General features: G+C 42.7%; 1 protein-coding gene across 1 annotated transcript in view; it reads left to right on the top strand.

Annotated features, from left to right (window-relative positions):
* LOC145399096 (uncharacterized) overlaps positions 1 to 22,591 on the top strand; it is a 244,747-nt gene that overhangs the window by 212,774 nt on the left and 9,382 nt on the right. The window contains exons 2-3 of the mRNA XM_080271845.1: positions 7,977 to 8,126; positions 19,059 to 19,179. Of these exons, the coding sequence (XP_080127971.1) occupies positions 7,977 to 8,126; positions 19,059 to 19,179 (271 nt within the window). The remainder of the gene's footprint in view (positions 1 to 7,976; positions 8,127 to 19,058; positions 19,180 to 22,591) is intronic.

Raw genomic sequence — 22,591 nt, 5'->3', positions numbered from 1 at the left:
CAGGGGCGAATAAAACTCGAGTATAAAGTCAACAACTGTGCAGGGGTAAAGAATGTATAGAGTAAGCTTAGCACACCCAATCACTTGGAAGCAGATTTTACAAGAGATGAAATATGATCTTTCCAAGATAAGTCCAGAGTGAATGAAACCCCAAACATGTTCAAGGATGATACAGGCTTGAGCTGGATATTATTAAACATTAGTGGGTACTCCTGTGGAAGATTGTGTCGGGTTGATAGTTGTTAAAACTGAGTTTTTGATGCATTAAAACGGACAAGATTATTTTTACCCCAGTCAGAGATACGAGCCACTCAGACATTAGGTTTGTCATAGCCTCATCCCTTGTATGTTGAAGCAACTGCTGAGATCGATGTTGCGGGAACCGAATGGAAAGGTGAAGGGTGGAATCATCACCGTACGAGTGGATAGGGGTAGATGTACAGCTTAGGTCATTGATGAATAGCTGGAAGAGAGTCGGTGACAGGACAGAGCCCTGAGGAACACCACTGTTGACAGATCTTGGAGAAGAACGATGGCCGTCTACAACAGCGGCTATAGAACGACCAGAAAGGAAGCCATAGATGAAGGCACAGAGAGAAGGATAGAAACCGTAAGAGGGCAGTTTGGAAATTAAAGATTTATGCCAGACTCGATCGAAAGCCTTTGAGATGTCAAGTGCGATCGCCAGACTCTCGCAAGGAGGATGACCAGGAGTCTGAAAGGTATTGTAGGTGAGAAGATCGCCAGTGAAACGTCCCTGACGGAACCCAAACTGACGATCAGAAAGAAGGTTGTGATAGGAAAGATGCTTTAAAATTTTCCTATTAAGAATTGACTCTAAAACTTTTGAGACACACGATGTTAAAGCAATTGGACGATAGTTAGAGGGATGGGAATTGTCACCCTTCTTTGGGACTGGTTGAATGAATGGAAACTTTCAGCAAGAAGGAAATGTACAAGTTGACAGACAAAGACGAAAGAGTTTACCTAGACAGGGTGTTAGACAGAAGCACAGTTCTTGAGGACAACAGGAGGGACTCCATCAGGCCCATATGCCTTGTTAGTATTAAGGCCAGTGATAGCAGGAAATACATCACCTGAAGAAATTTTAATGTCAGCCATGAGGAAGTCAGAGGGGGGAAGTGATGGAGGAACAGCACCAGAATCGTCTAAAGTGGAACTGGAGGAGAAAGTCTGAGCAAAAAGATCTGCTTTATCAATAAGAAGAAATAGCTACAGAACCATCAGAGTAGAAAAGAGGAGGGAAGGATGATGAGGTAAAGTTGTTAGAAAGGTTTCTGGCAAGGTGCCAGAAGGAGCGGGAAGAATTCGAGCTGGAGGGTTGTGAGCGTTTAGTACGGATGAAATTATTTTTAGGAGAGTGAAGAACAGACTTAGCACGATTCTGGGCAGAAACATAAGCAAGATGTGATTCAGGGGTGGGTTGGCTCCGGTACCTTTTATAGGCAGTCTCCTTGTTGCGGACAGCGGTGGCTGAATCGGTAGAGAGGCGGCCTGCAGTCCTGATGGACCCAGGTTCGAATCCCGGCTGGGGCAGGGAACAGTTTAAGGATTTGAATTTCATAAAAGCAGACATTCCTGATCTACCAGATAACCCGCCAACATGTCATAAAAGTACCCCCGCTAATACCAATACACCAGTCCTGTATGAGACAGCCCTAGCATGTATTCAATATGGACGGTGGGCGTTAGCGCCGAAGTGGTGACATGTAGAGAGGTGTATGGTATGTAGGAGGACTACTGGGCCTTGAGAGCAGGCTGTGAAGCCTATGCCCAGAAGTCGGACAAAAAAAAAAAAAAAAAAAAAAAAAAAAAGCGTGATTAAACCAAGGCTTTCTTGCATTAGTCAAAGGATATGAGAAAGGAATGTATACTTCAGTGCCCGAGAGAATAACCTCCGTACTGCACAATGCACACTCAGATGGCTCCCGGCCATGGAAGCAATAATCATTCCATGGAAAATAACAGAAGTACTGCCTGAGGGCCTCCCAATCCGCAGCTACAAAGTGCCACAGTCGACGTTTCTTTGGAGGGTCCACAGGCCGTACTGGAGCGATAGGACAGGTTAAGGTAATAAGGTTGTGATCAGAGGAGCCCAATGGAGAGAAAAGATTAACAGTGTAAGCAGAAGGATTAGTTGTAAGGAAGAGGTCAAGCATGTTGGAGCTCTCTCCAAGGCGGTCAGGGATGCGGGTAGGGTGCTGTACAAGCTGCACTAGGTCATTAAGGATAGAAAAGATGTAGGCTTGTTCACCAGGTGGATCAGTGAAAGGAGAGGAGAGCCAAAGGTGGTGGTGAACATTGAAATCTCCTAGAATGGAGATTTCAGAGAAAGGAGAAATGGATAGAATGTGTTCCATCAAAGAAGTAAGATAGTCGAAGAATTTTTGATAGTCAATAGAATTAGGAGATAAATAAACAGCGCAGATATATTTAGTCAGAGAATGACAAGAAAGCCAAAGCCAGAGTGTTGAGAATTCAGAAGAATCAAGTTCGGAACACGAGAGCAAGATAAGTCGTTGCGTATATATACGCAACAGCTACCTTGGCTTTGAAATGAGTATAGAGAAAGTAGGAGGAAACAGAAAAAGGTTTGCTGCCTGTTGCCTCAGACAGCTGAGTCTCAGACAGGAAGAGAAGGTGAGGTTTGCAGGAGGAGAGGTGATGTTCGACAGCTAGAGGAAAGGCCACGAGTGTTGCAGAAATGAAGAAGAAGTGAGTCAGACAGTATTTCCAGGCATCTCTCTGAGTCGTCACTGGGAGAGGGGCGGATGGTGGGGAAATTTATGGTCCCCTCCCCCTTGGGGACTCCAAGGCCAAATTTAATTGTGCCATTTTACATTTTTTTAATTTTGAAAAGAAAGTGTAGTGTGTACTGTGCATGTAGTTTGGTGTTGACAGTTAAACTTGTATTGGAGAGCATGCTGGCCTACTCTCTGTGTTACTGAGACACTGAAAAAGTTCAGCAAAGGGGGATGGTCAGGAACTAGTCCCGAGGGCTGATGAAACGGGAGCTCCAGCACCCCCTGTCATCAACTTTCCATCCACCTTGGGAGTACTGTCCTGCTCGACTGGTGCTACAGTCTCTCTCTCTCTCTCTCTCTCTCTCTCTCTCTCTCTCTCTCTCTTTCTCTCTCTCTGTATATATATATATATATATATATATATATATATACATCATCATCATCATTCGTTTGAGTATCCACTGCAGGATCGGCCTATCGCAACTGAAGTGGGACGATACAGCCTATGTATCTCTACCAAATGGCTTAGGCTGTCTGGTAGAGATTGTATGTAGGTTGAGACGTGCTTGTAAGCGTGATTGTAATGTTGGAGTGGCACTGGATGTGTGTGTAGTCTGTGAACCAAGTGTAATCGGCCAGCGCATACCGATTGGGAGCAAGCATATTTTATAGTAAGCGACACTGGCACAACCACAGCACCCATTATGTCCGCCAAAGCAGAACGGTGCCAAATGAACACTCCCAAAGCTTATTACCCTGGTGGGGCGCGAACCCTGGTTCTCCCATGTACGAAACCGCACACTCTACCACTGTACTGTTCCACAGAGGCTCCACATATATACATATATATATATATACTATATTGTATATATACAGTATATATATATATATATATATATATATATATATATATATATATATATATATATATATATATATATATATATATATATATATCGCTGTTGGTGGGTCACCCATCACCCACTCACTTAGTGTAATGGTACTCTATTTTAGGGTAACTCTACAATGAGTGGCAAGCTAAATTGTTTCCTGTAAACCAGGAAATCATTAAATACGGATGATGGTAACCTTATAATCAACCAACACCCGTTCCCTACGTGCCCTTCCCCGGAGAACAGCTAACTAATAGTACAAACAAGAAGCCCAGGACTAGGACTTGCAAACAGGTGACGACCAAGGACTGAACAAAAGACATGGCACGGACTGCAGCATGGAATACAAGGGGTGCGAATGATGAGGTGATTGAGAGAGAGATTATCCAGGTGCTTGAGGGTCCAAAAGTGGACACACATGAATTAACTGAGACTAAATGGAAGGTGAGAGTGTGACGGAGTGGGAGTATGGATGAGGTATATGCCCGGGAATAGGTGAGAATGAGAGAGCAAAAGAGAGAGTATGTACTATTGTGTGCAAGAGATAGGAATATGGATCAGTTGGTTCAAGGATTGTGAAGGTAAGATTGAAAGTAGGGTTACAAACATAGGGGATTGTGTGTGTGTATGCGCCAACACAAGATCGTGCAAGCAGGGTGAAAGAATATTTCTGGGCAAATGTGGAAGCATGCATGGAAATGTTTGAAAGGAATGAGAGAGTGTTTTTGATCGGAGATATAAATGGAAAAGTAGGGAATGTGAAGGTGGATGGAGTAGTTGGTGAGTGGGGTGTGCCTGCAGAAGTGGATGAGAATGTAGTGCTCTAGCGGACATTAGTTTGGGGAGCGGATTGGTGATAGCCAATACCCTCTTTAGGCACTAAGTGATCCACAGGTATATGTGGCGAGTGATGACAAGGGTTGGTGATGAACTGAATGACTGGAAGATGATAATTATGTGTGCGTGGGTGGCAGAATGAGGGTGTATGTAATGGATGAAATAGCATACTGAGGTTGAGGGAGTGAATTTTCTGACAACCACTTGGTGGTGGTGAAAGTCAAGGTTCAAGTGCAATGGAGGAATAAAAGGAGAGAAGGATAGGAGGAATAGCCCATACAAGGAGGGTGGAAAGGTTGCAAGAAGATAGAAAAAAAAGGAATATAAGAGAGAAGTGGAGGAGCAAATGGGTAAATATTATTTGAAGCAGATGGAGGAGGTAGAAGGTGTGTGCAAGATATTCATAGAAGAACTCTATGCAGCATGTGAGGTGGTGTGTGGGGTGAAGAGAAGAGGAAAGGCCGTGTAAGGAACAACAGGGTAGAATGAAGAGGTGAGACAGGCTGTGGTGCAAAAGAAGAAAGCATATAGTGTGTGGATGGGAAGCAGAGGCATGGAGGAAGTTGAGACAGAAGACAGAGCTATAGGTAGAGATGAAGAGAGAGGTAGAAAGATTAGTAAGAGAGAGTAAGAAGAGAATGGATGAGGTATTTGGAAAAGATTAGAGTGTAAAGTGGAGAGAATGTGAGAAAAGGTTCTGGAAAGTGGTAAAGAGAGTTGGACATGGTGATAAAGAAGTTAGTAGGGGAGTGAAAGATAAAAATGGTAGATTGATACCGGATAATGGAGAAAAGGTAGGCAGATGGAGAGAACACCTTAAGGAACTGTTACCCGTACAGAATGAAAGTAATACGAGTATAAGTGGCTGGGGAATGGCTGGGAGACGAAGGGATGTGATAAGAGACGAAGAAATCAGTAGGATGAAAGTAGTGGAAGCAATGAAGAAAGTCAAAATGAGAAAAGCCTCAGGAACTGATGGAGTGTAAGGTGAAATACTATAGCATGCACGAGAGATAATAGTACAGTGGATATGGAAGATATGCAGACTGAGCTGGGAGAAAGGCAGAGACCCAGGCGGCAATGCAGTTGGATAGTGGACTAAGTGAATTTTTCTATTTGAATGTTGCATTGAAACAGGGATGTCTCATGTCTCTATGGTTGTTCAGTCTGTATATGGGTGGGGTTATAAAAGAGATACAAGGTAGGGCAGTGGATGAGAGAGGGCAGCGTTTGGAGACTTCCTGTACTATTGTTTGCAGATGATACTGTATTGTTAAGCGAAAACGAAGGGAAACTGCAAGGCTTGGTGAATAAGTTTGGGAGAGTGTGTAAGAAACGGAATCTAAAGGTGAATGCTCGGAAGAGTAAAGTTACGTTCTTCGAGAGAAGTGAAGTCAGTGAATGTACGGTGAGGTTGGATGATGAGGAAATGGAAAATGTGAGTGCATTTAAGTGCTTGAGTAGTGTGATGAGTAAGGATGGAAGTTTGAAGGATGAAATGTTTGAAAGGGTACAACAAGGAAGAGAAGTTGCTGGTTCTTTGAAAGCAGTTGTAAGAAAGGGATAGTGAGCATGGAGGTAAAAAAATCGCTGCATGATAGTATTTTGATACCAACGCTAACGTATGGAAATGAAGCTTGGACTTGCTATAAGGACATAAGTCAGGAGTGAGAGCAGTGGAAGTAAGTTATTTGAGAGGAGCATGTGGAGTTACATGGAGAGACAGACTGACAAATGAGGAAGTGAAGGGACGTGGTGTGAACGTGGATGTGATACAAAGCGTTAGGAGAAATATGCTGATGTGGTTTGGCCATGTGAAGAGGATGGAGCGTGAGAGACTAACGAGGAGAGAGTATGTAAGTGAGGTGGAGGGGGGGAGAGGGAGGGGGAGGCCGAGGATGAGATGGAGGGATGGAGTAGAGAGGAATATGCGAGAAGGGGGTGTGAGCTGGGGGTAAGACAGTGAAATGGCGGGGGACAGGGCGACATGGAAGCGATTTGATTGTGGCCATCCCTCACGAGATGAAGGCGTCTGGCAATAGATAGACAGACATACGTACATATACACATATATATATGCACATACAGGTACACGTATACATATATATAATATATATATATATATATATATATATATATATATATATATATATATATATATATAATACAAAAGTAGTGACGATAAACTATCAACGGCAACTTTGGCCAGCACAAAAATTATACAATAGCATTAAGAATACCCACCTATAAACATGAAAGGCTGCCAGTACCGACTTAATTTTTTACTAGAGAACAGGACAAAAAAAAAAAAAAAAAGAAAGTGAGAGTGTGTAACTAGACGGATGCTGCGTACCCGTCATAATGAAGGAGGGGGAAATGTAAGCAGAGCGTTAAGAAGAATAAAGACCAGAATATCCTAGGGGAGATAGATAGAGAGAGAGAGAGAGAGAGAGAGAGAGAGAGAGATGCACCACTGCAGCAAAGAGAACGGGGCTGAAGGGGGCCAATGACAGCAAGAGAGTTGATGATGTGAAAGGCTTCCGACCCATCTTGTTAACAGTTGTGTATTGGTGAGTCCCGCACATGACACCTGTGGTCCACTCAGAGGCAGTATATGAGTGGGTTAAATCATGCCTGTTCGGTTCCGCACACCTGTTATGACTTCTCTGAAGCTGTTTTTGCAAGAAAAATAATATAATCTTGTCAAGACAAACCACGAGAAAAAGAGACAGCAAGAATATTAAGAGGTGTTGAACGACTGAACTGAGTGTTATTCAGAGTAAAGTGTTAGTCGTATGGAAGCTTATGTCGAGTTGCGAGAAGGAAGAAATCAGTTTCTGAGGCAAATAAACGTCACAAGGTTCTTTTTGCCCAAATGAAAATGAGAAAGTAACCAGACGATATAGCTGTGTCAGCGCCTCATCCTCTGACTGTTATAATGGCCACTGTGACGGACGTGGTGAGCAGCGGGGAAAAAAAAAAAAAAAATGGAGGGTGTGAGTGGATAAAACTTCATGCATTAGTGACCTTCTGAGTTTTAGCTCGGAAGGCCACTAATGAATAGATGGAAGAAAGTTGATGAAAGAACAACCCTGAGGATTACCACTGTTTGTAGCAACCCTGAGGATTACCACTGTTGGTAGTTGTAGAAGAACACTAGCAGAATACAGATTCAGGCTACAGAAAGGAGAGATGAAGGCAGAGAAAGAAGGATAAAAATCTCAGGAGAGAAGTTTGGAAATAAAAGATTAATGCCAGACTGTCGAAAGCATCTGCAATGTCTGTCACAACAGTTAAACCATCTACTTCCAGTCTGACACCACCTTAACCACACCCAAAACTTAATCAGCTTAGCACCTGTCTGACAGCTTCTTAAACCATGTTCCCTCCCTAACACCTAACACCTATCTGTAACCAGGTCAATCAACTTAACATGTATTTAAAACCTGCCTAATCAAGCTAACACCAATCCCGTGTGCAGGTGTGGTCAGGGCGTGGGGCGAGTGTGGAGACGCAGCAAGGTCCTGGGGAGGTGGAGTGGTCCCGCAGCCAGTTTGTGCAGGAGTGTGTGGGGGAGCACAACAGGCTCAGGGCACTACACTCAGCACCACCACTACTACTGTCTGACCAGGTAAGAGAGGAAGAAAGGGGGGGGGGGGAGACTGATCAGGACAGTGTCGCAGAGAACAGAGGGAGGGAAATAGAGGGAGAATGGGAAAGTAGGAATGAAGGGAAGAACAGGCAATGATGAAGGAAAGAAAAGGGAGACATGAGGAAAGGAGAGGCAAAAGTGGAAAGAAAAGTGGAAACGGACGAAAGGAAATGAAGGATGGAGGGGATGGGATATAAAGAAAGAAGGAGGGGGAGAAAAGGATAGATTGAAGGACGCAGTGGTGATAAAGGAATTTTTCAGGTGGGAAGGAGGAACAAATTTCCAAAAATTCCCCAAATACGTTTGACTGAGGAAACATCCAGGAACCGATATGTTTGCTGACCTGTTTTGGTTATCCGTTTCTTTATCGACACGAATGCTGTTCCTCTGACAGTGATCCTGAGTGCTGACTGCTTGACCTTGAGCCAGAGTCCCTTGACCTTGAGTATTAGCCCCATAACTATGAGTACTAGCACTGGACCTTGTGTGCACTAGCACTTCACTCTGGGTGCATTAGCACTGGACTTTGTGAGTACAGGCATTGGACCGTGTGAGTTTACATTTAAATAACATATACATTCTGAATGCCCTTTCCTGTTTTTCTTTGGCCTCACGTGTTGTTTCTTTACCATTTTAGAGTCTAGCAGTGTTTCCCTTGTAAATACTTCGCTGCCGTAAAAGAAAACCACACATTACTGTCTGTTGTAGCCACTGAGCTCTATAGTATGCAGAGGCTTTCTCTTGGGTAACACCATGTAATTTGTGTAGGCTAACAGCCGCCAGGGGCCCAGGGCGGCGCTGATGTTGTTTATCTACATTACACCACCGACGTCCACGTCTTTTGAAATCAGCCAGTGCATTCGGAAATTATAGTGCCATGGCCTACTGCCTAGCTTAAGTAAGCAACAGCGAAACAGAAACATCAGGCTAAGAACAGTGATCCAGTTGCTTTACCGTTGTGGAGGCGACGAGTGGTGGTGTTTCAATGTGGCGGCCAAAGCTACACGCTCGCTACGGAGATAGCCTCTGCATATTATAGAGCTCAGTGGTTGTAGCGCTGCTGCCGATTAACTGAGGAAGGAGAATCAAGATGCGCAATCTTTCTGGTAAAACTGTCGCCGACTCACCAGGACACATCTAAGATTATGCTTGAAGCACACGAGTGCCATTAATAAATATTCAGTACTGTCACTGAAACTGCAGCTTTCTTTGTGTAGACTGGTAGTAACAGCTTTGTCATATTTCATTATCGGTATTTTGTGTCCATAATCAGGGGTTCACATTCTTTACATCAGTACCGTGTTAAGATTCTCAGACAACCCCTCTTCCCTAACACCTTGGTACTGTACCAAGACTCATATCCTGTCTTACTTGCCTTGATGTGTGTGTGTGTGTGTGTGTGTGTGTGTGTGTGTGTGTGTGTGTGTGTGTGTGTGTGTGTGTGTGTGTGTGTGTGTGTGTGTGTGTGCGTGTATACGAGTATAATATTAAAATTCTGCCTCACTAAGTGTTTCTAGTTTTACTACGTTAGTTTTTAATCTCTATATACTAGTATATCTTCATCGTACTTCCATATCTTCATTACATAACCCTATTTTCACTGTGCTTTCTATCCGTCATTATGTTACCCATTATCTCCGCTGTGGTGGTGTCCTTCCATACCCCCACTGAGCGTCCCAGCCGTAACTATACCTTTAGTTATTGTCCTGACTTTACTGTAGTGACTGGCATGTACTTCACCTACATTGTGTTTCCACAGCTTCACTAAGATTTGTGCTTTCCTGCTGTCACTCTGCCTCGAAAACATGAGGTAAAAATTAAAAATTTCATCAGAACTACACGTAAAGCCTTACCTAAAGGAGGAGTAAAGGTTATATTGGTAGAAATAAAGACAGAGCGACAGCCACTAGTAGGTCTTACTTCAGGACGAATGGTGACACACGTTTAGGAACAGAAAGTGTGTTGTACTTATGACATCTCTCTCTCTCTCTCTCTCTCTCTCTCTCTCTCTCTCTCTCTCTCTCTCTCTCTCTCTCTCTCTCTCTCTCGACAAACTGCTATCGATAACTGAAAATTTTCCACAAAAAAAAAAAAATCAGAAAGGGGCCCTGCCCTCCCACCAATTACACCACTGGAAGGACAGCTGGAGAGGAGAGAAGAGGCAGGTAGAGACTGCAGATGGGGAGGAAGGTATGGAAATAATGATAGGTAGAGAAGGAGGAAAGAAGTGGGATAGAAGAACAGGTAGAGGTGGATGAAAAGAAAGGAAGAGGGAGAGAAGGAAAGCAGTGTAGACAGAGATGGGGGAATGGAAATGTGACAGAAAAGATTAACCCTCCTCAGGTAACCCTAAAATTTTTTCCTTCCTCGGGTAACCTGGGGTCCGTCAGACCCCAATCTTTAGAAAATCACCAAAAATACTTACAACCCCTTTATTGAAACAATCACTTGTACACAATTTCTGTAGCCCTTTTCCTTCAATCTGGGGCAAAATGTATGAAAATATATGTGACGAAATATTGTAAGGAAAATTTAAATGAAAAACATTGACAAATTTTAAACCAACTAAAATTAGTGGCTGCCATACCAAAACTGATGTGTTCCACCAGTTTTCTATCAATCCCTGCTGTAGACTAATGGCCAAAGTATCTTTAAGAAGAAAGAGTAGCACATGTCATAATAAATAATTTTTGGTATGGAAGATATATACGGAAAAAAAAAAACAGATTAGGTACCTTGGGGTCCACTGGACCCCAAAGGCCCTTTAGCGCGAAAATAGAGCCAGATCCCAAACCTACCTCATCACCTCCCTAAACTAGTCTACCAGTGAGGAAAGTAGAGGGAAAACCAGATCCCAAGACCTTACAGTAATATATGAAAAACACTAAGAACAATAGCGTGGGGTCCAATAGACCCTAGGTTACGTGAGGAGGGTTGAGGTGAGGTAGCGGGAGAGTTTTATGGAGGGTGAAGAGTGTAGAAATGAGATGATAAAATGGAGAGGCAGACACGTGGATAGAGATGAGAGGAAGAAACAGATGAAAGGAAGAGAGATAAGAGGGAAGGTGATGTACAGTAGCCTATGTAGAACAATAATGGAATGATGGGAAGGCAGCTAACCGGTGAGAGAAGGTGGACCAAACTGAGGTGAGACTTGATTGTCCGTTCCCTGAGAGCCAGCACTCCTCCTAGTTGACACACACTTCCATATATCACGACAACGACGCTAATACCGACGGTCCAAACTCAGTACATGATGTAGCTGTCTCACTTAGGACTGGGGTATTTTTTATGACATTTCGGTCGGTGTGATTTTTAAAAAAAATTAAAAAAAGTAAAGATGAAAGCAAGAATTGGTAGTGGTAGAGAGAGTGAGAGACAGGTGAATAGTGTGGGAGGAGAGAAACAAATCAAGTTAGGGAGGGCGTAAGAGGACAGAGAGTGTAGCACAGATCTGATTGAGGGGCAATCCATTTCATCCCCCTCCTCGCTCCTCTCGTCATATCAAGTGCGGAGCGGAGGGAGTAGAGCTGGAGGAAAGAAATCTGGTGGGAAAGTGTGGAAGTGCTGAATACAGACTGTCTTACGGTTAGAAGTGTGTCCCAAAATACTACAGTTGAGAGGAAGACCACGAATAGGATGGATGGACAGTGTGAAGAGAGCTCTGGATGCGAGAGGGATGTCTGTTGAGAAAGGAAGAGTGGCTGTGCATGACAGAAATAAATGGAGGGAAATTGTGAATGAATAAATGATGACGCAGCCCTGAGGGGATATTCTCCCGCATTTGGTCTGATCAGCTAGTCAGGTCAGGTGCGGGTAAGGGGATGGGTCTATTATGATGTGGCAGGGGTAAACCAGTTCTGCTGTCGGGCCCTGCTGTGGATGCCACTGATTGCATTGTGCAGTTGACCCTTGTGCGGTGTGGTGCGGTGAGGATCTGTCCGTTCTCCCCTTTGGGGCAAAGATGAGAATGAATGTGTTTCAATGGATGAGTAAATGGGGAGTGTGTCGTCCTGTCTCGGCTACCTCCCTTTCCTTGGGGGAAGCAGCCTAGGTATATAGATAGATTACCAATATATTGGTATGGTAATGAGGGAAACTTGTAAACTAGTTTAATAAATAGAAAAGAAGCGGTGCCAAGGCACAGCAAACCCGTCCCCGGCAGTGATTTTAGTGCTAACGTCTAGACACAACAGGATATCTAGTCAAAAATGTCACATATCAGATTTGGAGCAGATCGGGTGAATACTGACGATCTTATGCCCATTTGAAATTTTAGGCCCGACCCACCTGACACTGACCCCCTTCCGCTACCTGGGGGATGACCCCCTTGATGTAATGAGGCATGTTATAGGATGCAGATTTGAAAGATGCACCTTTAGGTTTTCGTTCCATGTCAATATGACGAATTTGAGTGGAGTTATGACGAAAAAAAAACTATGTTTGCCGTCCCTCTTTTTTTTTTTTTTTTTTTTACCTTTTTTGGGCCTACAGCCTAGGTCTTGGCCCAGTATGGTCCAAAATTTAATCAAGTGATCAGAAGGTCATAGCCCATCACCCCTGTAAGTTTAGTTAAAATTGCACAAGTAGTTTTCGCGTAAAGTTGTTAACAGGCAGACAGATACACAAACCGAGTGAAAACAATTACCTGTACCCGAGCTCCTCCGGGGCGGGGACAGGTAAAAAAAAAAATCATTAGGCAATATTACCATCATTTACTCGTACTGTCGACTTAACAGAAAAGAAGAACGTCACAAGGGGCGACTTACAATGCAGATTTAATGTATTTCAAGATAACAATTTATAGCCAACATTCACATAATCTTGCTCGAGTTCACTCTGACGTATGGGTGCGAGACGTTGGTATGACATGAGCTTGAAAAGTTGAGAACGAGAGTAGTACCGTTAAGGGATGTACTGCATGAGAGTTGCGTTGTCTAGTATGGAGGAGAAAGAAAAAGATTCACAAATGGTGTAAAGAAGAAAGTTTGCTAAAACAGGATCGTGTGGAGAGAATGAATATGAACAGGGTAGTGAAAATACATATAAGGATGAGTCTGAGGAGGAGAGGAGGTTTGGAAGGCTAAGAGAGAAGCTGGATAAATTAGTGAACGTGAAAGAATGAGAGGTTTGGAAGATGAGGAAGTAGAAAAATCAACGAAAGATAAAATATTGATGGTTACAGTTGCCAGTCTGCGCATATGACAAGGACTGCATCCCCTCCTGAGATGCGGGAGCATCACTAGGAGCCGCCCTCTCCCCGTCTGTTGTTCACTAACCGTTTTCGGACACAAGTTGAATTGCTCCCGTATTTCTTAGCGATTTTAGCAAGGTCCAGCATTACTGCCCTGAATTTCCCACTTTGCACCCGTAGACTTTCGGGACTTTAGCGAAGCTCTATACTGGGGCTCTGAAGCTCCAGCATCTGTCTGGTACTTCTGTATTTGCTAAATCTGGAGTCGATGGAATGGTCTCTGCCCTACAAAGTTTGAGGTAGCTACTTAATCATGGAAAAAAGAATGTGAGTTGGTGCTTGTGGGGATGACGCTGAGATCTGCGAAGGTTTGAACGGTACTCTGTCACCAGACCTTGGATAAGTGAACGGATGTATGAGTCATGTCACTGGCCAGTTCTGTTGATAGTCCTCCGGCTTTATTACATTCCAATTCATCTGTGCAGGTCCTGTTCACCTCATCCGTTAGAGGGAAATAAGGTTAGGATGTTAATATTCTTGGATATATATATATTCTTGGTTCATTAATAATGTTCCTTAAAACTAGCATAGCTTTTGATTACTTTTCTTAGTGTATTTAATAAATGAAGGTCGGATATGAAAGGAGCAATATTACTACCAGAGAAAGTTCTATGTTTCACCGCAGAACTTAATCAGTCTTCACTACACAATAACTCCTTCAGTACCAGGTATATTTCCTTACGAATACAATTGCCTTCATGTAGCAAAAATAAACTTGTAAGAAAAGACATGACACTAAAAGAACGGTAAACGAAAAGGAGATTGATTTTGATTTTTTTTTTTTTTTTTTTTTTTTTTTAGCAGAGAGAGGTTTGAGAGAAAGAAAGGTTCTGGAGAGAAAAAGATGGCTGAAATTGAAAGAAAGAAGTATGCTTGACAGAGAGAGATAATTAAAAAGATAGGGGCTTGACTGGGAGAGATGGTCGAGAGGAACAGTGTAAAAAACGAGGAAGAGAGATGCTTGGGAGTAAACGCGAAAAAGAGAGATTTGAGAGGAAGAGAAATGACTGGAAGGAAAAAGAGAGGTTTGAGAGGAAGAGAGATGATCGAGAGAAAGAGAAGCCGGGGAGAGAGGAAGCAAGATTACTAAGAAAAAAATTGAGATAAAATGAAAGAAATGTATGAGAAGAAGAGAGAAGCCTTAAAGAAAAAGAGACGATTGATAGAAAGTGAGGTTTGAGAGGAAGAGATAAGGTACAGAGAAAGAACGATGACTGAAAGAGAGGCTGAAGAGAGAGGCTTGAAAGGAACAGAAAGGAAGAAAGATGTGTGAGAGTAAGAGAAAATATGAGAGAGGTTTGAGAGAAAGGGAGGGGTATGGAAGTTAATAAGAGCAAAATTTATGTTACAGAATATGAGAAAAATAAAAACAGAGAGATGGTTGGGAGAAAGAGACAGGCATGAAAGGAAATGAGAAGAGAATTATTTTTGACAGTAAGTGAAGGGAAGAGAGATAGTTGAGAGGAAGGAGCCTTGGGAGAAAGAGCGAGGCATGAGAGTAAATGAAAGGGAGAGATAATGTTTGAGAGTAAGAGAAGTAAAAGAAAGATGCACGAAAAGAAGAGAAAGGAACAGAAAGGAGGAGATATGTTTGAGAGGAAGACTGATGCTTGAGAGAAAAAAAGGTCTGCAAGTAAAATGAAACAAGAGCGATACTAAAGAGGAATGTAAAATATAGCGGATGATTCAGTGTTCACTTGGGATTCATCGTCGCGCCCCACCCCACTCGTCTTACTGACACCCACAACCAGCTGGGGCGGCCAGGGGACAGCAGGGGAACACCCACAGGTTTAGGAACAGTATCAAACCACCAGATGTATTGTCGTTCACATAAGGAAACATCGTATCACCTCTTCCCTTACTCCTTCACTCCAGGCACGTATTTTTTGTCATTCTTGTCTCCAGTAGACGATTTTATTCAACTTAGGAGAGACTTTTCGAAATCTAGGGATTAGATGAAGCTTTCATTAACCCGTTCGGTACTAAAGAGCTTTCTTAAGCTGCATAATATTGCCATTACATCAAGCAGGTTACCACAGTTACCTGCCCTAGATACTACACTAGGTATTTATTTTATCTACCAACCCATAAGGGTGGATAAACACCTGAATCGAGTAACGCCAGCTGCCCGCACCAGAATACGAACCCTGGTGCTAACAGGCTGACAACTTCGCAGGTAGCAATGATGAACACTAAGGAAAAAAAAAAAAAAAAAAGATAATAGGGATTTATCGATTTAATTTGCATATTTATTCTCTTGTTTGTTATTTATATATTTTTCAGTGTCGAATTAATTTGTACCAGTAATTTATGAAAGGCGCCAACAGAGGATAAAAGGCAAAGAAACAGGTGTTTCAAGCCAACCAGAATATGACCCTTTGGGTGGGACTTACTACATAACTAATGAGGCAAATAGACAGACTGACTGACTGAGAAACACACAGACATAAAGACTATTGAGCAGACAGGAAAGTAAAGGAAATGAGGAGAGGAGGATGCAGAACGAATTGGGGGCCTGAAAGGTAATATAAATATATGTGAATAAATAGAGTAGCAAAATGGGGGTCCGAGGAGTTAATACCTTCAGTCAGATGTCGTACTGTGTCTTAGGCTCTTGTTATCTCGAGACGATTTTATCCACCCATTGGGTAGATTTTTCGCCTTGGAGGGGTTAACTTATCACTGCACGACTCCTCCTCTAACCTGAATAAAATCGTCTGGTGGCAGCAATAAAAGGTAGTGCGTGACCAGACTGTTGGGTTTAAGGAAGGCCATCAGACTGCAGTGCATGTAGCAAGGGCAGATTCAGGATTCCAGGAGGGGGGAGAGGTCCAACTAGGTAAAAATACTTGTCACAGAAGAGAGAGAGAGAGAGAGAGAGAGAGTCTAACCTAGAGAAACAGAACAGCCACAATCCATAGCCACTGCTCCCTCTGACGCACAAAAATCCAAGGTGGGAAGGACGAAAGAGAAAAGGGAGAGAAGGAGATAAAACGGAAGTGAATGGAGAGTGAAAGACCAACCAGGAGAGTATATGAGAGTGGGATGGCTGGAAGCAGAAGGCCAAGAACAAGCTGAAGGAAAGAATTAGGAAATCATATGAGGCAGGATGATGTGTCTTGAGAAAAAGGGTCATTACAGAGTTGATACCTAGAGGGGCTTTTGCCAAGATTGCCTCTAACAGAACGCAGTACTAACAAACAGAAAGACATTGATTAAAATAAAAAGATTGGATGAAAAGCGAGCATCAATCTGAGGCCCCAACTTCTTTCCTGCCAACTGACTAAGTAAGTCAGTTTCTGATGGATGGCAGACGATGGAGAAGTAAAGAGAGAGAGAGAGAGAGAGAGACTGTGTGTGTGTGTGTGTGTGTGTGTGTGTGTGTGTGTGTGTGTGTGTGTGTGTGTGTGTGTGTGTGTGTGTGTGTGTGTGTGTGTGTGTGTGTGTGTGTGTGTGTGTGTGTGTGTGTGTGTGTGTGTGTGTGTGTGTGTGTGTGTGTGTGTGTGTGTGTGTGTGTGTGTGTGTCTGTGTCTGTGTCTGTGTGTGTCTGTGTGTGTGTTCATACCTAATTGTTCTTACCTATTTGTATCTTTACAGGAATTAGTCAGTCTGGTACCGTCCCGTGTTTTGAACCATTTTTATCATTCATATCTTTGAATTTATGAATAGTTTTGGCACACACTATTTCATTCGGTAGTGCTTTCCACCGATCAGTTGCCCTATTTTGGAAACTGAATCTCCTTATGTGTTTGTCACATCTTTTTGTACAGTTTTTTTGTGGTGTCCTCTTGACGTTGCTTCCCCATAGGTTATGTACTCTTTTACGTCTATTTCCTCTTTTCCTGGGATGCATTTATATGGCATATTCATGTCTTCTCTTTTCCTTCTGTCTTGTAATGTTCGTAGGTTTAATTTCCCTAGTTTTTTTTCATAGCTTAGATCCCTTAAGCTTGGTGCCGATCTGGTAGCGGCCCTTTGTACCTTTTTCAATCTTATCTATGTGTTTTTTAAGATGTTGATTCAAGACTACTGATGCATACTCCAGGGTTGGTCTAATGAATGATGTGACTATCTTTCTCAGCATGTTTTCATTTATAGATGTGAATGCTACTCTCACATTAGCAAGCAATGTGTACATGTTCCCGTACTTTCTCATTTATGTGGTCAGGCGAAGATAGTCTGGTATTTGTAATGGCTCCTAAGTCCTTCTCGCTTTTTGATATGTGTAGGGTTGAACTTCCCAGCTTATAATCCCAGTCTGGTCTATATCACTTTCACCAAAGTTGGTTACATGATATCTGTTCACATGGAATTCCATTTGCCATCTACTGCTCCAATCATGAAGCTTATTTAATTCTTCTTGAAGCTTTTGCAAGAGTCTGTGTTTGTAATTCTCCTTTGTATTTTTGCATCATCAGTAAATATATTTAAATACCTTTCATTTCCAGTGTTGTTGTCTATATCATTCATATACACTAAAAACATAACTGGTGCCAGCACTGAGCCGTGTAGGACTCCACTTGTCACTTCTCACCATGATGAGTAATTTTCCTTTAGTACTGTTCTCATTTCCCTTTTTCTCTATGTGTGTGTGGGGGGGGGGGGGTATGTACGTGTATGTGTGGGAGTGTTTGGGTGTGACTGTAGATGTGGGTGTATTTCTGCTTGGAGTGCGTGTTTCCGCACTATACTACACCACCCTTCCCGCCAGCCAGGTGAATCAGGCAGACCACAGAGACGAAGTGATGTGGAGTAAAATTAAGGTGTGAGGATGCCGCAAGAACATTTGAATGTCTGTAAAGCAGGGATGACAAAAATTATTATGGCTAGTAATCCACTTTAAAATAATTAAGCCCGAGGATACTGACATCTTTAAGCCACTCACACTCTATCACAATGTTTTACATGCAGCACAAAAATGTTATTGCTTAACGAAAATTTTTGTGGTTTGTGCTTTCCCATCCATATTACCGGATCATTACGTGAAGTGTATTAACTACTCTGCCACTCACTGATCCTTTTCTACAGCTGCTCCGCCCTTCCCTTCGCTTTCCTCCTGGTTTGCTCTGCCGTTCTTCCTTCATTCTCTCAGTGTTACCTTTGTCTCGCGATCATATGTTCCCTTTATTTTCTGAACCCTTTGAGTGCAGGGGGAGTCTTTTAGTTAAATAATATCGTTTGGTATTTACCAGAATAAATGCCGAAACAATGCACAGAAGCGAAACTTAAACAATCATTAATGTTCAATTATTCATCCATTTCCTCCATCCTTTCCCACTCGTGTATTAACTGTATATATTTACTACATTCTGAGGCACTGACGAGGAGCGTACACGTGATGGCGCTGTGCACCTTGTATGGAGCAGCTGCTGTGTTCACCTGGGAGCCAAACCTTATTTCCCTGCACCTGCCCTGGTGAGGCGCTGTCTTCTACAAGGGGACACCAATTCCCTGCACTACTGTATGTATTGCCCTGTATTTGTAGGACGACCCCAGTGAGGCAGCTGGTTACATATGGTCAAAGGGTCTGCTCGGCCAGACTGACTGGGGCTTAGCAACAACAACAACCACTACAGTTTTGATTTATTAGTGTCTCTATCCTCCAAGTCATGTGTTCACACTGCATCGGTAGTAATGCAGAGCCCGTGTGTCCACAGTTGTGTCGTTCCGCTCAGTCGTGGGCCAACCGACTGGCTCACTTTGGGTTGCTGGAGTACAAAGCAGAGCACGGCCGAGGGGAGAACATCCTTACATCCACCGCCAAGGAGTCCATGTCAGGTGAGTCCACACATGATTTTACGGTTCTAGCAAATGTGGACATAAATGTGGATGAAGGGGAAAGAACAGAGTAAGTTCTCGATTCAGGCTGTCTTTATTTATCTGCTTAATTTCTGTCAGATCGTCAGTAATTTACAAAAAATTGCCTCTTAAAGTCCTTTGCTACCTATAAATTCTAGCAATTTCCACCAGTTTACAATACCAGTTCTATTAAAAAAATATATACATTTTATCACATCCTTGATATAACAAAGCCGTCCTACACTACCCACATCCCTCCACTCCCCCGTGACATTGGAAGTGGCCAACAGGGTCGGGAGTTTAGTGCTGGAAATCCCTTTCCTTACTTAATATTGATACGATATGGGCCAAGTTGAAGGAGGGGTTAAGGCTCAAGCGAGAAATAAAGTAATTTGATTTAAGGGCAATTATCAGAAGGTCAAGATCACAAGAAAAAAAAATGTTCAACCCTTAGACCAGTTTTAGGAAGGTAGTTTTGCATTCTGTGATTGTCCCTACTTGCTATTTCGTTGATTTGCTTTCCGAAGCAGAGAGAAGATAAACTTAAGCATTTTCTTTTATCTTTATTAAGCTCATTGCAATTTTTCCTGTTCAGTGAGTTCCGTGGATTAGTAGCAAATAGTTGCAGTATTTCAGTAGTCTGTGTTGTTTCCCCTCGGGGCAGAGAAGAAAAAAACAAAAATTAAAAGCCTGCAAAACTGTTCGCTCTACGCAAAAAGAAACAAACGAGAGCCACATTCAAGGACGTTCATTTCGAGTTGCCTAGACGCCATGCATTTGAAAGACTGAAGGTCATAGCCAGAGGGAAAAGCATATTGAAGAAGACAGTTCGAGTTGACCTGTTGCATTCATGAAATACTGAGAGTAACGTTTAACTCTTGCACTAGAGAACTGGACAGAAAAAGAGTGAGAGTGCGCTGCCAGATGAATGCTACCCGCCCGCTGTAATGAAGAGGGGTATGCAAGCAGACTGTTCAGAAGAGCAGCGTCCATTGCAATAACGATAGTAAAGAGATAGTGATGCAACAATTCAGCAAAGAGAGTCAGTAAGAGGAGGGGAGTTGATGAGACGTAAAAAGTCTTTGACTCCATCCTGTTTAGATGAAGTGTGTGTGGAGACTCCTCTTCTCATGAGAGCTTTATTCCACACAGGGGCGAATAAAACCACTTTACAAAGTCAACAGCTGTGCAGGAGTAAAGAAGGCACGGAGTCTGCTTATCACACCTAATTTTGGAAGCAGATTTGGCAAGACAGGCATTGTGATCTTTCCATGATAGGCTCGGAAAGAAAGAAACCCCAAGAATATTGAGAGAAGATGCTGGACTGAGCTGCATATTGCTGAATATTAAATATTCTCCTGCGGAAGATTTTGGCATGTAGGAAGGTGTAGGAACTGAGATTTTGATGCGTCAAAGCAGGAAGATTACATTTATCCCAATTAGAAATATGAGCCAAGTAAGAAATCAGATGAGCTAAAGCCTCATCCTGTGACTGTTGAAGTAGCTGCTGTGATGGAGGCTGAGAAGTGGATGGAAAGGTGAAAATTGTGGAGCCAGGAGCGTATGGTGTGGTTGGTCATGTCAAAAATTTGGGTCCAGTAGGAATTTAACACCCAAATGGAGTTAGGGGTGGAAATCGTACCATCTAGAAGAATTATTAAAATGGACGGTGGCAAAATTTCTGACCTCATTAATTAGGTCATGTGGCGTCATAATGACCCTGACCTTTCAAGAGGTGCTTACATATAGAAATAGGAGTATCTCTGCAATGATTTAAACAATTTAGGGAATATTCGTAGGTGGGTCAATAGTGTGAAGATTGCTTAGTTGGCTGAAGTAAGTCTCAAGGTCATCTGGAGTCAAGATTTCATGACAAGGTCAAAGTCAAATTTTTTAAGTGACGGTTTTGATGAATGCAGTCTGGACTGGGGATGATTATTGACTAAAAAATTATTCATTTTTCGAATCAGGCGATTTCAAAACATTTTGGCCCACCATGAGGTAAAGGTTGTACCTTCACAGTCAAGGTCATGTATGAAATAATAATTTATGTAATAATAATTTTCTTTAATTTTCAGAATCCCAGCACGGCAGCATTGCAGACCCAGGAGCTGAATCTGCAATTTTCATTTGTATTGGTTGGTTGTTTTCAGATGAATGAACCTCCTGGAAACTTGTTATTATGTCTGTGGTCAGGGTAATAGCCTAGGTCAAGGATAGCTTAATCTGTTGAAATTGAAACTGAAGACCCAATCCACGTGTATGACCAAAGAGACAGTTCGTGTGGGAGATAAGGTCATCAAGTTGAGGGAGGAGAGACAGTTGCTTGCACGATTCCTTGTTATCCAGCAGTCTCGGCCAGAGTTGGTACCAAAGTTGCCAGCCACCATCGAGGACACGAAATGGCCGTTGTCCCGCGACCTCCATTTGTCAGCAAAGGAACACTGCTCATTCTAACAGATAAAAGCAGCATCGTACATGCAGTACAGAATCTAAATGTTGGAGAGGAATGCAAGGAACAACCACCCGATAAACCCACTGAAGGAACGGATGTTGACACACCTGAAGTTGAAGAAACAGATGAGGCAGTGTTTGGTCTGTCTGGCGTGGGATGAGATAGAGTGATCATTTTTTATGCCATGGCAGTTTTGCAAAAGGATGAAGACGATATCCGCTATGACCAAAATATGTCCTCTTAAAATAGGTTTTGTGAAGCGGATTACTGGTCTTAAGAAAGGTTATCAACAAGGACGTGTCATATTTGATCGTTATTTGGAGGTATCTTTGAAGAAGACAAGAGCCAAACAAGCTGAGAAAACGTCCGGAATGGAGTTTGTGATTCATAATGAAATGAGCATTGCTAAGGTATCTTTAAATGACCTTCTTTCAAACACTAATACCAAATCACAACTGACAGAGCTGTTAGCAAAAGCTGTTTTAGAAGTTTTCAAGGAATCAAAACAAAACCTAGTCGTGTGTTACAAATACCAAGTCCGGTCTGATCATCCTGATCAACTACCAGATAACATGAAGACTCATGGCCATGAGGAAGCTGACACGTTGATCCCACTGAATGTGTTGGATGTAGTAAGAGTCTAATCTTAGAGATTGATGTATGGTCTCTAGATACAGATACAGATTTTTTTATTCTTCTGATGGACTTGGCTGCAAATGGCCATCTAGATGTATTCATTATTCTTCACATGTTGACTGGAAAAGCAACGAAACATAGAGCAATCGATTTTCGTGAATGAGTGGCAGCCATGGGAAATGAAAAATCAAGAGGACTGATTGGTCTTCATGACGAACCTGATGCAGACTGGCGTGGTAAATTTGCTTGAGTGTCAAAAAACGCATGGGTTTCAGCATACCTTTTGCTTCCTCCCAGTGA

Source organism: Coenobita brevimanus, chromosome 47 (assembly GCF_032717465.1).
Source record: "Coenobita brevimanus isolate Jiangsu-jjx chromosome 47, ASM3271746v2, whole genome shotgun sequence".
Classification (NCBI taxonomy): domain Eukaryota; kingdom Metazoa; phylum Arthropoda; class Malacostraca; order Decapoda; family Coenobitidae; genus Coenobita; species Coenobita brevimanus.
This window is presented reverse-complemented; position numbering and strand designations above follow the sequence as displayed.